The sequence below is a fragment of the Oryzias latipes genome, chromosome 18, assembly GCF_053564925.1.
Source record: "Oryzias latipes strain Hd-rR chromosome 18, Olatipes_Hd-rR_3.1".
Lineage (NCBI taxonomy): Eukaryota > Metazoa > Chordata > Actinopteri > Beloniformes > Adrianichthyidae > Oryzias > Oryzias latipes.
In genome coordinates this window covers 29,780,007-29,797,169 of record NC_136254.1, presented here as the reverse complement: position 1 = coordinate 29,797,169, position 17,163 = coordinate 29,780,007, and the positions used below count along the sequence as shown (strand labels likewise).

Sequence of the window (17,163 nt, the reverse complement as noted above, 5' to 3'; positions counted from 1 at the left end):
TGATTTTAAATCCAACTGGTTGTAGATTAAAATGTGCTTTTTACCGGCTGACATTATATACTAGAACAGCTGGGATTTATTAAAACAATAAATAAAAATCAGCATATATATAGATCGCTTTATATCGACGAATCTGGACTGCATCGGTGGTGCTGCTAGGACTATTTGTTGCGCCGCACCACGTAACAAATAGTCTGCTTTTTGTGAGAAAGGGATCCAAATGGGAAAAAAACAAGAATTAAGGATTAAAAACTGGTTAATATCATTTATTGTTTTTGTAACTGACCATGGTATAAGCGGGTTAATGGCGGACGAAGTGTGCATTATCACTTTTTAACACACTTCCCGGAAGCAACATTAACCCTTACATATAGGGTAATGTTAGTTTGCAAAATTTGACTGGAAAAATAGGCTGCAATTACACTGCAGGTCTTAATGCCCAGATACGATTTTCTGACTATGTCCGATTTTTTCTGACAGCCCGCTTACATCATCTTTTAAAAGTGACCCGTATCCGATTTTTGCATTTAAAAAACTACCAAACGTAGATGTTGTCAGGATATGGGGGGCAGGAGAGCAGGTAGGACCCAGAGGCACGAGGCACACGGTTCCAAGACAAGAGGGTTTAATTGCAAACAAAAGGCGCTGCAGAGCAGGATAACCACACAAACCTAAACTTACTGTGGCGTGGCATGAAACATGGCAGAAGACTTACATGGAAGAGACGTTACAACGTTAGTGACGTTAATGGACCAGCACAAGAGGAAGGGAGAGACAAGACTTAAATACAGACAGGGCAGACAAGACACAGGTGAACAAGATCAGGACAGATAGGGACAAGGAAGTAAAACTCAGGAACATGACCAAACAGAACACCTTTCAAAGTGAAACAGGAAACAGAACCAAACATGACAGAACAAGAAATAAAGCAAAAACCAAGACAAAAGAAACCCAAACCATGACAGATGTTCTGAAAAGGAAGGAAAACAACACTTGTTTTCCTTCCTTTTCCGGGTCAGAACGTCTCCAATGAATACCGACAATAATACAATGGATGCTGATGCACATAAAATTATACAGTGTTTTGCTTTCCACACTATTGTGAAAAGTCAGCAAAAAAATCAGCAAAACATTGGTCTCGTACGGCGGAGAAAAAAGAGGAGAGCCCTGGGCGAATTTAGCGATGATTGCTGCAACATCGGTTCAAAGGGAGGGGGGGTATATCATACTCTCAGATGTCATAGATATACAGTTTTGAAACACTTACAAAATTAAAATGAGAGAAAAAAAATCAAAACAATAAATAAAAACAGGAGCCAAATGATAGCACAGGACAGAATAACAGCCACAAGGACATTTGTTTATATATTATTTTAGCACCTACCGAGGATTGTAATCTTTTTAGTGAGGAATAATATAATTTAAATTTGTTGATAAAGCCTGGGAAGGAGGGCCTGATACCTCTCTACTTGCAACAGTGGATATGGTATTTTCCTAAAAGTAAAATGATAATGATATTTTAGAATCATCTAGATTTTCCATTAACAGTTGTACATCAGAAATACTAAAAGGGTGAATGTTCAGTTGTAAATTAATCCCATTCCTTATGTGAGTTCAGAACTCTTTTGAGTAATTGCATGAAAAAAAATGTTCCAACGTTTCCTTATTTGATGAGGTTGTTGTTTTTCCCGCTCGGGTTTTTTTTTTTTTTTTTCGTCTGAGTGTCCTTGCGACTCCGCGCCAGCGGGTGGCGGTGTGGCGCCCATTCACCGTTTTCCAACCGCTCCTGCTGCAGCTCCACCAGAAGAAAAGCTATCCGTTAGCTGGAAGGAGCCTTCACACACACACACACTCAAAAAGCATGAAGCGGCCTTAAAAATATGAAAGGAACTAAAGACGCGGCCTCACCAAAGTCTGTCTCCTCACGGTATGTTTCTGCATCACGTGACGGTGTGAAAGAAGAACAGAAAGTGAGGCGGGAACGGGGTTTTTTTCCGCGCGCGGCGGCTAGCTTCGAGGCGTTAGCCGGATGCTATTTATGAACACAGCTCCGCTCCTATTAGTCTAAATAATCGGTTAAAACTTTAAAAAAACCGTTATTTTTGCGTAAATTAAACGATACATTTGAACATTTTAGAGTTTTGTTGAAAATAAACGTCAGCGTGCTCGATTATGTCTGTGCATCTTGTAGAATGTGTTATATTTACTCTATAATAAACGGGTTATAATGAGCTTATATTTTTATTAAACAGTGTGTATTTTATAATGTGGATAACTACAATAAATATGTTTTGTTAGTGTTTAAGATAATATAAATCTATGTAGTTTGTCATCCTCACAGGTTGTCAACTGGTCAAAAATGTTTGATAATTTGCAGCATATTTAATGTATTTTCAATGATTTGATTGTTTATGCTCCCTTCAGGTGCGTGTTTTCCACTCTCACAAACAAACATGACTGAGGCCCATCACGCCGGGATGTCCTCGGCTCCAACGCCGCTGCCACACTCCGAGTCCGGCTCCCCGGCAGCAGAGATGGACCCGGTGGAGTACACGCTCAGGAAGCGGCTCCCCCGGAAGCTTCCCAAGCGGCGGAACGACGTCTACGTCAACATGAAGACGGATTTCCGAGCCCAGCTGGCGCGCTGCCAGAAGCTCCTGGACGGAGGGGGCCACCGGGAGATCTGCGTCCACGGCCTGGGCCTCGCCATCAACCGAGCCATCAACATCGCGCTGCAGCTGCAGGCCGGCAGCCAGGGAGCGCTGCAGCTGGCGGCCAACACCTCCACCGTGGAGCTCGTCGACGACCTGGAGCCCGAAGATCCCGATGAGAGCGGGGAGCCCATGACGCGCACGCGCAACAACTCCGCCATTCACATTAAAGTCTTCTACCCTGAACCTTAGTGACTAGAAACCCACCATGAAGACCCTGTACAGCTTCCACCATCTGTTTATGCTGATAATAACTTTTTGGGACCTTTATTGTGAAGTTCAAGGAGCTGCAGGCCACCTTAGTTTCTGCTAAGATTCAACTTCCCATTGTTGTTGTTTTTTTTCTTTTCATAAAATCATCAAGTGAAACTTTTACGATGTATTTGTGAACATGTGCCACATTTATTTATTTTAAAAACCTTTAAGCCTGCATGTACTCAGAAAAAATAAAAAACCAAACGTAAAAATAACTTTTCAATTGACTGTCATACCCATGAATGTCCACTAGATGTCAGTATTTAGCTACAGAGGTTTTCCAATCACAAGTTGTCAGTTTTCTTCAAAGTAATTTTTCGTTCTTTAAATACAACACCTACGTTTAAATATACGTGTCAGGGTCGAGATCAGAAAAAAATAAGCCTCAAGTCTTGAAAATATGATGGAAGAAAAATACGTTTTTGTTTGCACTTAAATAGCCAGTTTTACAATGACGGAACAAAAACAGTACAACTAAACAGGAAAGAAAAGAGGAAAAACATCGTCGAAAACGTCTCCGACTTACGCAGCAAAGTACAAAAACAAGGAAGACCCTTCAACGAGTTCCATCTGCGAGAATCCCTTTTTCAACGTCAAAGCATAAGTTCCCAGGATCAGCTGATTGCATGGCGTCGAGATTCTGGAAAGTGGCGATTAAAGCTGCACAGGATGTTTCGTTGCACGGATCTTCCGGCAGAAATTGAACAAACAGTTTCACAGTCGAGGGGGACTCTCACACACCGACTGAAACGCTGAGTCACGTGAGGTGTGACTCAGCCTTTCTCACACACAGGATCTTCCTAGAAAAGCAGCGACTGATGAGAACATCTTTGTGTGCAAATGTTCAGCAGGATGTGAAAAAGGTCTTAAACCATATAAAAACTGTATAAATAACTTTTACATCACTTAAAAAATACAATTTCTGTGAGATTACATGTTTTCGTGGAGACTGGAAAAAGGCACGTGAAGATAAAACCACTTTGTTTTTTCTCTTTTTTTCTACGCTACGTCACCGATTTCCAGGATGCGATCAATATCTTCCAAGTGTTCCACTCCACCATCCACCTCCACAAAGGAAAGAGCAGGGGTCAAACCCACGGAAACCACCAGCCTCATTGCTAACATACAAAAGTACATCCATACGCAAAGTGCAAGGGAGTGCCTGTTAGAACGGCTATTGGTGCGGTGATCCCCGCATGGTTTTTTATCAGGGCGTGTAGTCACATCTACAGTCCAAGGTCCCATCTGTCCAAAAGCCTTGCTGGGGGACCGTCCTCTGTGCAACAAGACTGCGGTCTTTTCCCCCCGCACAGCGACCAGCGTGTCACATTTCTCCACGGTGTTGTGTTTGTGTGTGCATGTGTGGCGGAGGGGGGAGGTATCAGCTGACATCTTGCTGGCACGCCGGCGCGTCCATAAGAAGAAGGCGCACTTTTCCTCGCAGGAAGTTCACGTGGACTTGAAGCAGCTCCGTTGCCGAGGACACTGTCCATGTGCCGTCCAGACTCGACGCGTTTGCCGGCGGTGTGTATTCCTGGAAGGGAACGCAAAAGAATCGTGTTGACTGAGGGATGTCAAAGGTTGTGTTGTCGCAAACGCGGCGTCATAGACGTCTGCAGCATTTTTCCTAAAAGGCCTCCGAAAAAAACGACCTTCTTTGACCTCAGGCCTCAGCTAACAAAGAAAACTGTTTTGTTCCAAAATAGCAACAATATTTATCACCTATCACGTTTTCCGTTTTCCGTTTCCTGCCAAATGCTAACAATTTTTACTTTGTGATGAAAAAAAATTTTGTGTCAAAGCTTTCACCTGCAACATCAAAATGACATGCACTCTCTGAACTACCACAACTTTTCGACCGTTTTCAGAATTAACGAATTAACGACTTTCAGCTTTTGCGGCGATAATGGCCAATCAGAATCAGCTTCCCTTTGCTTTAGTGAAGTGTTGCATAGAAACACAAAGTTGCTTTTCTCAGCTTTCAAATTAAGTTGGACTATCGTTAAATGGGCAAACAGTCAAAAAGTTACAGTTAAAAAAACCTTTATAAGGTTTAATTTGAAATATTTTAGCTAATTTTGATCTTTTTAATATATTTTGTTAATTTTTATGTAGCCTTCATTTGTTGTTTAAAATTATTGACATTTTCTATACTTCATACCTAAAAACAAATCAATTTAGCATTTGGAGCTGACAGAAAATTACAAACCCTCGTTTGAACTACCGTAACTCTTCCACCATTTACGGAATTTACGTAAATCCAACGGATTTAAGGTTTGCGCCGACAATGGGGAATCAGAATCAGCTTCACTTTGCAGAAGTGAAGTGTAGCGTATCAGCACAAAGCTGCTTTTCTCAGCTTTCGAAATCCGTTGGAACTCCGTAAGCAGTGAAAAGGTTACAGTAAATCAAAGAGCATTAAAGGGTTAAATTTGCAGTATTTTAGCTCATTTTGATCTTTCCCAATTTTTTTTGTAATTTGAAATTATAAAGATATTTTCCACATGCTACCTCACCTAATTACAAATCAATTTAGCCCTTGGAGCTGACAGACGAGCTCTTTGAACTACCGTAACGTTTCGGCTGTTTACGAAATTAACGTAATTCCAACATGTTGTTATTTTAGCCTACTTGTGCCTTAACAATAGGGAAGACTTTTGAAAAGATTTTTGTAACTTTTTGTTTTTAATAATCGAAAAAGTGTGATTGTTCTGCACCTTTCTCTCAATCTTCTTTCTGATATTGAAAAAAATCCCTGTGCTACTAAGCTACAATTCCGACACATTTACTGCAGATTCAGAGTTAAAACCTCGAGTATATTGACTCACACTACAGAATTTGACCCAAATCTTTTAATTTGCCTTTATCAGTAACAAAAACTTGCCGCTTATCAGAAACTTTTATAACAAGGTTTTTTAAATTTCTGTGGGATTGTGGATTTATCCACTTACTTCTTTATTAAAGTTCTTCAGTTTGATTTAAAACACATAACAGGTTTAGATTCGACTTTAATATCATGCAAAAAGGTTATGGGAATTTTTCATAGTGTTCTTCTAATTATCTCAAACATCTACAAATCCAATCATCTACCTTTAAACTTTGGGATAATGTCCAGAAATATCAACAGTGCATCAGATATTTTAAACAGCTGGAGTAGATTTTTCTTCACAAATAAGGCTCTTAATCTGCATTGTCTGGCCTTTACAAAAAAGTTGTAATTAGCAAAACTGTTCACTCAGGGTTCTTGCGTAATCAGTCTTGCTTTTAAATGTCTATTTATACTTTTATCTGTCAAAAGTTAATAATTAAAGTCCCAAGTGGACATTTATGGTCTTTTGACCTCTACCTCTTCCTTAGTATTGAGGGGAGCCAGTTAGAAGTGTCAAAGCACAATAAAACAAAGAAAAGGTCATCTGTTTGCTTGTTAAAAGAGCATGTTCAACAGAACAAAGTTCATTTTCACTAAACTGAGGAAAACAAAGCATAAAACCAACAGCAATAAACTGCTCTATAAGCAAAAGTTCAAAATTCTGTCCTTGGTGAGAGGATGACCACTCTGCTTACTGAGCAAACACCTGCTGTCATTAGTTTTCAGCCACACAGACACCAATAAAAACTTTCTTTTCCTGATTATTTTTCACAGTAAAACAATGTATTATAAGTTGATTTGACCCCTAGTTCCTCTTACATTTGATACCACACTTTTCAAACCAACTAATGAGGTCTGAAGATAGGAGTTGCAGTGTATTACGATGTGCTTCTGTTAATTTGGTTGTTTTGTTTGATTTTCCATCCTTAAAGTAGATTAGGGTGATGTGGCCAGAAAAAATGAATTGGATACGAAATGAACGAGAGCACCAATCGATTGAGTTTTTTTTACCTAAAACTACAAATTATTTGGTTGCTGAAATTGTTCTGGTTCCGTCATGATATCCATTGACAATTAGGACAGTCAAGGAACTGCTTTAAAAAATCTGCTTTGTTTTGAATTTTCGCCATAATTGAATGAGACCACCTGAAGGCCCGTACACACCGGGACGAATATTCGCCAGGCGTTATTCGCCAGCGTTTTTCGCCACGTTTTTTGTGTTCACACCCAGGCGATTTTCGCTGACGATGAGCCGAGCGAACATGCAATTTCCTTCCCTGACATTAGATGGCGCTTAATGTAAACAGAAATACTCCTGTACACAAGGTGGCGCTGCGCAACTTTACGCTTCTTAAAGTCGCTTTTCACTCAGAAGAAGAGAGCAAGTATTTACGCGCTTGTCAGAATAATACAAAGAAAACATGAATATTTCAAGCACCAGTAGCTCCAACTGGTGCATGGTTCGGGGATATTTTAGAATGTCCGTCATTATTTCTTTGCGGCAGTGTTGACGCTACTTGGCGTCTATCTTCTTCGCTGGTATGTGTGCTCAGCAAGGCAGTTTTGTGTTTGAGCGCCCCCAAGCTGTGTTTTACTGTAACTTCAGAAGCTCCAGACACGCGTGCAAAAGCGCCATTCTCATTGGTCGAATAGATTTCGACGCGACGCGTCGGGAAAAAAAAACGAACCCGAGGCGTTTTTTTTTTTGACGCTTTGACGCGTGGCGTTTTTTCGCGTCAGTGTGCACACTCACATTGGTGCCCTTTGTTTAGTCACGAGGCGTTAAATGTCGGCGAAAATCGCCGGCGAAATTCGTCCCGGTGTGAACGGGCCTTGACAATGCTCTGACAAAACTACGCCATGGTGATGTAGGCGAGCCGTGACTCACAGCAGACAAAATGTGTGAAGGCCTCCATGCATCGTATTACTGTCTGTATTAGGCCTTAGTCACAACTGCCCTTATGGGTGGATAGGGTCTGCGGGCAAAAATAGGCAAAACTGTAAGCGGCTCACAGGTTAACTGCACAAAGTATCAAGGTCGTAGACCTCTTGATGACCTTACAGAGTGGAAATGTTTATGCACATTTTTCTGCAGAAATGCTGCCCCTTGCGTGCTCCTTGCATGCAGATAGACTGTTAGAATTTAGGAAATTAGACAATCAGAGTATAGTTTGTGTGGGCATCCAACTAGCATCCTGTGAGCACTTACGTAATCATAATGGTTAGTAAGGAGTAAGTACTCGCACCTAACGAACGACTAAAGTACAGCGTAAGGACACCGTACAACAGCACCGCCCCTACGTCATTCAGTGCATGCAACTTACAGTATCCTTACAAATACTTTAAGATGCACTTACCACACACAACAATGGTCCATTCCACTGTCATGACGTCCCTTAAGGTGGATGCATTAGTTTCAAGGAAACTGCAAGACACAACTGTGCTCCCCTAAAGATTTGGCCGCTCCTCTCTACGACCTTCCATGTGGCCGGACAACCCAACAACTGACAGTACCCATACAGGTCAACCCCTATAGTATTAATAGTGTATTTTAACCCTTGTGCTATCCTATGGGGTCAAGATGACCATTGACGTGTTATCCCTACCATGACAAAAATAGATGTTTCATGTAATCCATGGAAACCAGTGAAGATCACTGAATCATTGAAGAAAAAAGTTCAGCGCACTGTCTTGTGGGGTCTAGATGACCCAACTCCCAATGTCAAAGTGCCTAGGATAGCACAAGGGATATCTAAGACTTTAGCCAGAGGCGAGAACAGATGCAACTCCCCACAACAGAAAGAACAAATTGAGATCCTGAGTAGGTCCTCACAAAGAAAAACAACCTCTTATGTATCACATCACCATGAAAAAGTAATATCAGTGTTTCCTTTTTCAACTTTGGCATATGCCACAAACTCAAATAATTCATCATTTGGTTTATATTCTACCAAAAAGTTGTCATTGTCACTTCAACGTTAGGAATGAACCGTAGAGTCACCCGTCCCATTCGCCCCTCACCTGAAAATTGAGGCTACGCAGCACAGCATTGATGCTGACCAGGTTTCTGGCAGTGTTGTCTATGTGGTTGTTCAGCGCCGTGTTGGTGACCGATGGTCCAAATGAGCCGAGGGCCTGCTGTAACAGCCACAAGCCGGTCTGCACTTCCTCAGCTTGCTCTAGTGCCTTCCCAGAGGATAAACAAGAGCAAAGAGTGGGGGTCTCATCTCGGAAAAGATAAGAATCAAAGGATGTAGGAAGCAATTAACTCTTCCTCTGGAAATTATCAGAACTCACAGCTCAAGAAAATATTATTACATAAAGAAAACAGGCAAAACAACATTTTTACGTGTTAAAAAAATCACAATGTAACATGTTTTTATTGGCTACATCATCAGAAGGTTCAATCATAGCATTTATTCAAATTGATACTTACATTTTTCTTCTCCCAGTCCTCGAAGTTGACTGTAGTTTGGGGAACAGAGACCGTCTGTGTTAGGCCACATCCTTCTCTGCATGACCTCTAAGGAAGTGCAAACAAAGACACGATAATTAAAGCCTCCTAATTAAAGGGATCCAAACATCCAGTATGCACAGTCACCACTTGTGGATCCCATTCACACATTCTCCACTCACCATAGCGACTTCTGCGTCTCGTGCTTCCTGGATGAAATGGTTTAGGACCCTCAGGTCACAGATTGGCCGCAGTGGGGATAGTAGGCCTGGGCAGGTCCACTCCAACACAATCAACAGCAAGGCAAACAGTCCTGCCACCAAAGATACACACAACAGGAGTTTTGCAAAGTCTAGAGGATATCAAATCTAGGTTGACCTAACTAAACAAGTGAGATAAAACTAAATGTAATGTTGTAAGTATCCAACTATGTCTGTTTATTTCTATTTGTCCATTAACCCATTACTCGTGATGGCCACTACTAAATGGATCACACAATTCAACAGCGTTAGATTTCATTCCCTGGTGCAGAAATGTCCTCAATTCCCACACGTGTTTAGTCCATAAATACAACCTTCCAGGTAACCTAGATACCCTCACCCACAATCCCGTGCGGTATTGGGTTTTTACCCATTTTAGCAAACAACTGTTAGGCCAAACTCCAAATTGCTTCCCTACCCCTCTGGTTACCCCCTATTGGTGCGAATGGCATTTGAAGCAGTAGTAGTGTCTGAAAGTGTTTTTTAAGGGAGACCCACAGCATCGTAGGCCTGCTATACCTCTTCCGTTTAGGTGAAACGCATTTCTTCACATGGTTGTGCTCTTAAACACTAAAGTTTACACTTATTTTTAAGTATTGAGTTTTTGTTTTTGCATGAATTTTCAAAGTTACAAAAGCGATGTAATGCATTTTCTGAGGACTGTGACTATTGATGACATCATCGAGCGGTGGTAACGTCCGACACTATTTTTTTCCCTATCTCTACACTTAGAGGGATAAATGTAGGGATGGGGAGAAGTTACAGAGGTAGGGAAGCAATTTGGATTCTACCTTTTTCTTGAGTCGTTAACCCCCAAACCCCAAAGTAAACGTTACATTGTTGTCTTATTTTACAAATTACAACAACGAAATGTCGACATACAAGTCTTTATTTCTATGAATAAATGTTCAGAAGTATTTTTATTTTATTTAGCTAATTTCCTTGTCAAAAATTGACCTAAAGGTCATGTTAATTTGTTTTTTCTGTATGTCTTCATACAGTTGATTTCTCAGTACGTTGTCTATTCAGCAGCCAAAAAATTTCCAACTAAGTCTTTGATTATCTAAACAACTTCGACTTCTACTGGCATCTTTGGCCACCATATAGGACCTCCAGGCAGCATTGCATGATCATAAAGGTACCATCTATCCATCCATTTTCTAATTCTGCTGTAGTGCCAATCACTGGATTGCTGGAGCCTACCCTCTACTGAAGAGTGAAGGCAACACCGACCCAGCCAATTTGCCAGTCCATGGCACGGCAAAATGGAAACCATTCACACCAAAGTGCCAATTTCAAGTGACACCAATGAACTCATGAAGCAAGTCTTGTGGGCTTCCTGTGGGAGGAAGCCAGGGTGCCCGGAGAAAACCACACATCCATGAGGAGTACATACAAACTCCTCACAGAAAGAACCTGGCCGGTATTCAGAACCTTCTCGCTGTGAAACAAGACTGCCGACCACTACGCCACATCGCAGCCCCAAAAAGGTACCTCCAGATAAAACATCTCAGGTTTTTGAGACCACAACACTGGTCCAAAAACTTTCAGAAATTTGTCTTTTTATTTCACAAAAATGTATAAATGAAATAGCTCTATACGTTACTTCTAAAAAAGAAATATTGTGCTTTTGTCATTTTTCATAAACTCTAACAAATCAACCTTTTATTACAGAGAGGAAACAAGCGCAATGCTTTTCAAAGAAAACAGGAAATGTTACCTCATTGCTTTAGTATTCCAATTTGACTTGTGTCACCTTCATGAATAGACGATAAGGATCCTCTTCCCTTTGTCTTATTCTGTACCTTACAGATTTAGCCCTTCTGTTAGCTCTTCCCTTTAGATTTATTTTAATTTTGCTATTATTTCCTTTTTTACAAACTAGTCTGATCTAGTTTCTTCACTAAAACTAAATACCGTAATGGTTAGATCAGTTAAACTAATTAACTTGTTTGAACCTTTCCATTTTTTTAATCTAGCATGAAAAGCATTTTCTTTAGGGGGTAATTTTACATTTATATTTTTCAAGAAATTATGGGTACAGGTATCTGCTTTCTAGGATTTCTGCACCTCCATCCCTCCAGAAATTTGCAAAACTCCATCCCCAGCAGACACTTCTCTGTAGATCATAGAGATAAGTGCAGAAGGATCACTGACCAACAGAAAGATATAACATGTCCTGAACTGACTCCTCTTGAAGAGGATGACCTAAATATGAGATCTTTCTGACAAAAAAACATTGCCTGAAATCCGAAGATGTCTGATACTTATGGATTGGCTAGACCGAAAGGATTGCATCATCGGCGTAAGGCAGGAATGCCATCTTGACCCCATCAAACTGAAATTCTCTCTACAAAAGATATAATTTGTATCCCTTAAGGCAGGATTTCCACTGTCCTGCTCATTGAAGGCCACGAGTGTTTAGGAAAAGAAGCAGAACATTGACCCTTGAGGTCAAAAGTCCTAGACCTTACGGAATCCAACTGTTTTTGTTTTTTTAAAGCAGTTTCAGGATCCAATCCAAAAGAAGATATTCCAATGAACACAGTCACATATGCAAACACCAATGACTCTCTTGAAGTGGAGGGTGCAGATGTTGTACTCCTGTTACTGGATAAAACCAAACTGGACTATTACCTCAGCAAAGAGTTGACCCGAGTTTACCTTAACCCCTTGAGCTATCTTAGATGACCCCACCCTTACATTGACGTGTTCTCCCTACCATGACAAAGGTGGATAAAGGTGAAGAGGATTTCATGTAATCCATGGACACCAGTGAAGATCAAAAATCATTGAAGAAAAAGGTTCAGCGCACTGTCTAATGGGTCTAGATGACCCAACTCCCAATGTTAAAATGCCTAGGATAGCTCAAGGGTTGAAAGATCTAGTCTAATCCCTGGTTCTACTCCTTGAAAAATGGAAACAATATTCCAGTTTTGCAATCCAGAGAAGTGTGTCCAACATAAACTAAAAGAACAGTATCAGTACAACGGGAAAGAGCCTTAAATGTCACTAACAGTTCTGTGGAATAATCCCAGGATATTTATATGTTTTTGAGGTGAGAAATCCCACCACAGTGGAGCTAACTGCTCTTCCAGTCACAAAGGCGCAAAATGATATTTACCAAGACAAAAGCACGTTTTTATTTATTTTCTCTTCTTCATCGATCATATCTTTGAGCTATTCTTGTCATGTCACAGTTACGTTGAACTCTTTTGACTTCTTTTTTTTTTATGATTAGACCTTCAAAAGCAAGAGTTCAAGGCATTTTGCAGATTCAAACTTTCCATTTCAAAGATCGCTGGTGCTCACCAAGGGGACTTCTAAGCCGCTGTGACCAGTCAGGTCAGCACTGTGGAAGCATGACAAAGCAGTTTCTCATAAAGACACCATGTGATTCCTGGGGTTTTGAATGGAAACAGCATGACAATGCACGCGAGACCTTGTCTGACCTGCGCTTAAAACAGTATTAGCGACAGCTTTATACAGAAATATACACACTTCAAAGTGCAGCCTTTCTTCTAGACGCCTAGAAGGAGACTTCTAGCCACAGAAGTTCAGCTTTTTTCCTCTGTGCCACATGCTGAATGAACTCTTTCACTGCAGCCCGTCCGTGTGACGTAAAAGCTTGATTGAAGAAGGGCAGATCCAGGCCAGATAACCTTCCTAGATCTCCAAATAATCTGAACAAACAGAGCTGGATCCCAAACCGTCAGTAGACGGCAGGACCGCTCCTTTACACGCAGTACTAGGCTTTCTGCACGCTTCGTCACTTTCATTGGAATTGATTTAGTTGTGATGAATTCAAGATGTCGAATGTGACTGGCCACAGACAAGCGGCCCCGTTTTCCACGTGCTCTGACATGTGTTAACGTGTGCGACTTCAGGGTTGCCGGCTATCTGTGACCTTTCCACCGCTGCCTACGTGACAATGCGTCGATCTAGAGAGCGCATTCACACACTCTCCTTCCTGACTTTCGCACCTCGCTGCTGGAATCCCCGGACTGCAAGCTTGCAGCTCTTGTCCGCCAATATTAGTTGCCAAAACAATGCGGCTATTTGAGATTAGTGGCGGTATTCTATAAGTGACTGCACTTTGGATGGGTGCAAACTTCACTCCAGGTATGTGACAGATGCCTAGGAAGAGCTATTTTAACAATCCCATGTCAAACAAGAGCCGAGCAGTTTAACCAGGCAAACCAGTGTAGTATTAACGGTTGAACGGGAGGAAAGGCTGATAAGGATGCCGGTTCAAATCCTGTGATTTCAGTGCTGTTTGTAGAGCTTTTTGAGCTTAAGTTAAAAAAAAAAAAAAGTTGTAAAGGAGCAGCTATCACATGACACGGCTGTGACATCACTTCCTGAACCTCGGCTTGTGATAACCTCTCTGGTTTTTTTGCTGACCAAACTATGCGATGACTGTTGCCAAAAAGCGCAGAATCAGCGCCAGCATAGCGGCCCCCATTTTAAACAGAGTGCTGCATCATGCTTGAGAAATGATGCGACTGACAAACACGTGTGACTCAGAGGATTTCAAAAATTTACATCAAGTAGGACTCTCAATATCCACTCAGATTTCACCCAAAGGTTTCTGAAAACAACATTTTTCATGTACATTTTTTTACACGTTGACCGTTTACGGGTATGACACCTTTTTTCTTTATCGTCCCATCAGAAATGCTGGATTTTTCCTACAGTCTAAGCTAATCCTTTCTGACATTCAAAGTCTAAATAAAGTCAGTTCAAGATTAAGCCACTTTTCATTCAAATTATCTATCTTATACACTGTAAAACATCAATTTGATTGTATTTCATTTTGTTGACCTTTTGGCAAATCCCTTCAGAGGTCGCCACAGTTAAATGTCTATAAGTGGTACACACCCCAATTTCAAACATGCCATAGTATTCCCTTCCAATATACCAAAGAATAATGCTAAATGGTAATGATACTGATATAGCACTTTACTACCTTCTTAGAAGACCCAAAGGACTTTACAGTCACAGTCCAATTCACACTTTAACACAGACACACATTCACACACGGATGGCGACTCCACTACCGAACACTAGTGCCAACCAACGACACTTTGACACATGGGTGTGCAAGGCAATCTTCCACTTAGGGGTTAACCGCTTCACGTCTTCATCACGCCCACTCCTATAAATACACACACACATATATATCACCCCTGGTTTATATGTATATATATAAATACATATATATATATATATATATATACATATATATAAGTTTGCGGATCGTCTCTGCGACCCTTACAAGCCCTTAAAAAAAAAGCAATACATTACCCACAATAGAAATAAGTAAATATCGTCATGTCGTATTCACCTGAAACTTAAAAAATGTTAAATTTTCCCTACAGGTGGTGTTGGAACAAATTCAAACTAAAAGCTGCATGTTCTGCTCCTCTAATCTCACAGATAAGAACTTCATTCATCCAAAAATTGGATTTTACAGACTTACACAAACATTAACCTCCAAGAACTCCCCCCCAAAAAAAAATTTTTTACATGTTCACGGGGAGTAATCAGATTACTGCAATAATTAGACTGGATGAGTTTGAACGCACTTTAGAAATCTGATATTTGGAAAAACCCTGGGTTTGGATTATTAATCTATATTAAGATTGAAGTTTGATTTAAGACTCCAACCAGACTTTTCCTGGTAAGGTCATTGACTGTGAGTGTATATTCTCTTCTAAAGTCACCCACAGTCTCAGAGTATTCCTATAGGTCTACGGAAATTATCTTGATCTTTAAATCAGATTAAATGCAAAAAGAAATTAGACTGTTTTTTGTGGCGGGGGGACATGTAACCTAATTTTTTCTCAAGTAACTATAGATAAATCATTTTAGATATGATCACCTGAGTCATTTGATTGTTTGCTCTTTTTTGTTCACTTTTGGATGGAAAATTGGAAAAATTAATCAATATTTTTCCAAAATTATAAACTTTAGATTCAAACTTTCCTAGGTGTTTTTTTTTTTTGTTTGTTTGTTTGTTTTTTGCAGTGCACGTGTCTCTCCAAGTAAAAAAAAATCTGTTACTATCTGATAATTGCTGTTGGCACAGATCTGGAGGTACTTGGAGCCGCAGTGGATATGTCCACGCTGGAATTACACAATCTGTCTGCACGAGCCCCGCTTGGACTCTTCTCTAATCCAACATTTGGAGACGTTTTCCACTGACGTTCTCCCGGCTCCAGCATCACACTGTTCTGCACAGGCGCGCGCGCCACACAAGTGTCTCCAAGTCTGCAAACGCTTTAAAAGCTCCAAAAAGAAGGAGCACGCGCTTACCTCTGCCCGTTTTCCGCAACATTCGCGTAAAGGAGCCGCATCTTTTAAAACCATTGTGAGAGGATTCAACCTGCGCGCCGGTGTCCTGCTCAAAGGCACCGGTTAGGAAAATATATTTTATATCTATATCTATATAGATATATATATCTATATAGGTCCAAACTGCAGCAGCCGCGCGCCCACTGCCAAAGAAAATAAAAATAAAAGGTAAAGCTCCCTCCTGCCGGCCACTGCACTCACCTAACAGGCTCTACATCCCAGCTTTGCTCTGTTAACCTTTTTGTTTTACCTCCCCCCACCCCTCATAACGTGAGCGTGCACGCACCTTTTTACGTCCCCTCCCCATGCTGCCCCCCCAAGAAAGCGCGAGGCCGTGCCCTGAACTCACGGGGAAATTCCATGGCGGCGTCCGCCTGCCCCTCACTGGCTCCGCGCGCTTTGCCCAATCGCTGCGTCTATCTGCCATTAATTGCAAACCGAGCTCTTTTGTGCACTTATCCGGTAGGTGTTTCTACAAACTGATGCGTTTTTGTTTTTTTAATTGATGACTTTGAAAATAAAGTTGCATTGTTTTGATGACAGCACGAACTACTCCTCCTCCCTCCCTCCTTTTCTGGGTTTTCTCTTTCATGGCTGTCCAAAAAGGAGGTTATAACCTTAAAAAAAACGGAATCGTGTCCCCATGAAGGCCAGTCACTTCCCAGTCATTGTCTGACAGCTCTGAGGAGGCCTCATCACAGCCAATAAACCCACATTTACATCACTTTACACAACATTAGTGTGGCACTCAATTGTTGTGAGAAAAAGCCAGAAGTGTTGAGTTTTTATGACAGACAGCATCTTAAAAATTCTTTATTGTTGAAGTTCGACACACCGTCCGGTTCGCTTGAAGAGACAAAAAAAGTCTTCACGTGTTCACAGACCCACTTCAAAGAAAATTGTGTTTTTAACACGATCTTGTGGCATTTTCTGATGATGGAAGGCATTTTTTAACAGAAATTAAGTTCAAATCTGCATATTAGAGTATTTAGAGTATGAATCAGGAGCAGACGAAAAAAATGACACTTGAATTTATCATGACAAAAATACTCTGGCACCCTGTTCCGCTCCATTCCGATGCATCCACTTCCAGACAAATAGATCTTCCATGTACGTCTTTGTTTTCCTCCTTCAAGCTGGCATCTGGATCAAAACTGTACGGATAGGCAGCTCCGATATTTATCACCGTTTTTGTTGCACTGGTAATTTTAGGCTGGGGGTGTGAGGGGCTGTAAGCTAGCAAGTGTAAAAAAAAAA

The 17,163-nt window shown here is 41.0% G+C and overlaps 2 protein-coding genes across 3 annotated transcripts; one reads left to right on the top strand and one right to left on the bottom strand.

Annotated features, from left to right (window-relative positions):
- Positions 1-1,742: 1,742 nt before the first annotated feature.
- On the top strand, positions 1,743-3,181 carry pop7 (POP7 homolog, ribonuclease P/MRP subunit). Its single transcript, XM_004079651.5, has 2 exons — positions 1,743-1,927; positions 2,425-3,181. The coding sequence occupies exon 2, from the start codon at positions 2,454-2,456 to the stop codon at positions 2,901-2,903; it is 450 nt and encodes a 149-aa protein (XP_004079699.1). The 5' UTR covers positions 1,743-1,927; positions 2,425-2,453; the 3' UTR covers positions 2,904-3,181.
- epoa (erythropoietin a) lies at positions 3,082-16,392 on the bottom strand. 2 transcript variants are annotated; one of them, XM_011487309.4, is made up of 5 exons: positions 16,256-16,392; positions 9,472-9,602; positions 9,272-9,358; positions 8,857-9,021; positions 3,082-4,500 (listed from the first exon to the last, which is right to left on the bottom strand). In XM_011487309.4, exons 1-5 carry the CDS (start codon positions 16,266-16,268, stop codon positions 4,348-4,350), a joined length of 549 nt encoding a protein of 182 aa, XP_011485611.1. In that variant the 5' UTR covers positions 16,269-16,392; the 3' UTR covers positions 3,082-4,347. The 2 variants fall into 2 exon arrangements, with proteins under 2 accessions (XP_011485611.1, XP_004079700.1); XM_004079652.5 differs by lacking the exon at positions 16,256-16,392 and adding an exon at positions 15,868-16,128.
- Positions 16,393-17,163: the final 771 nt, after the last annotated feature.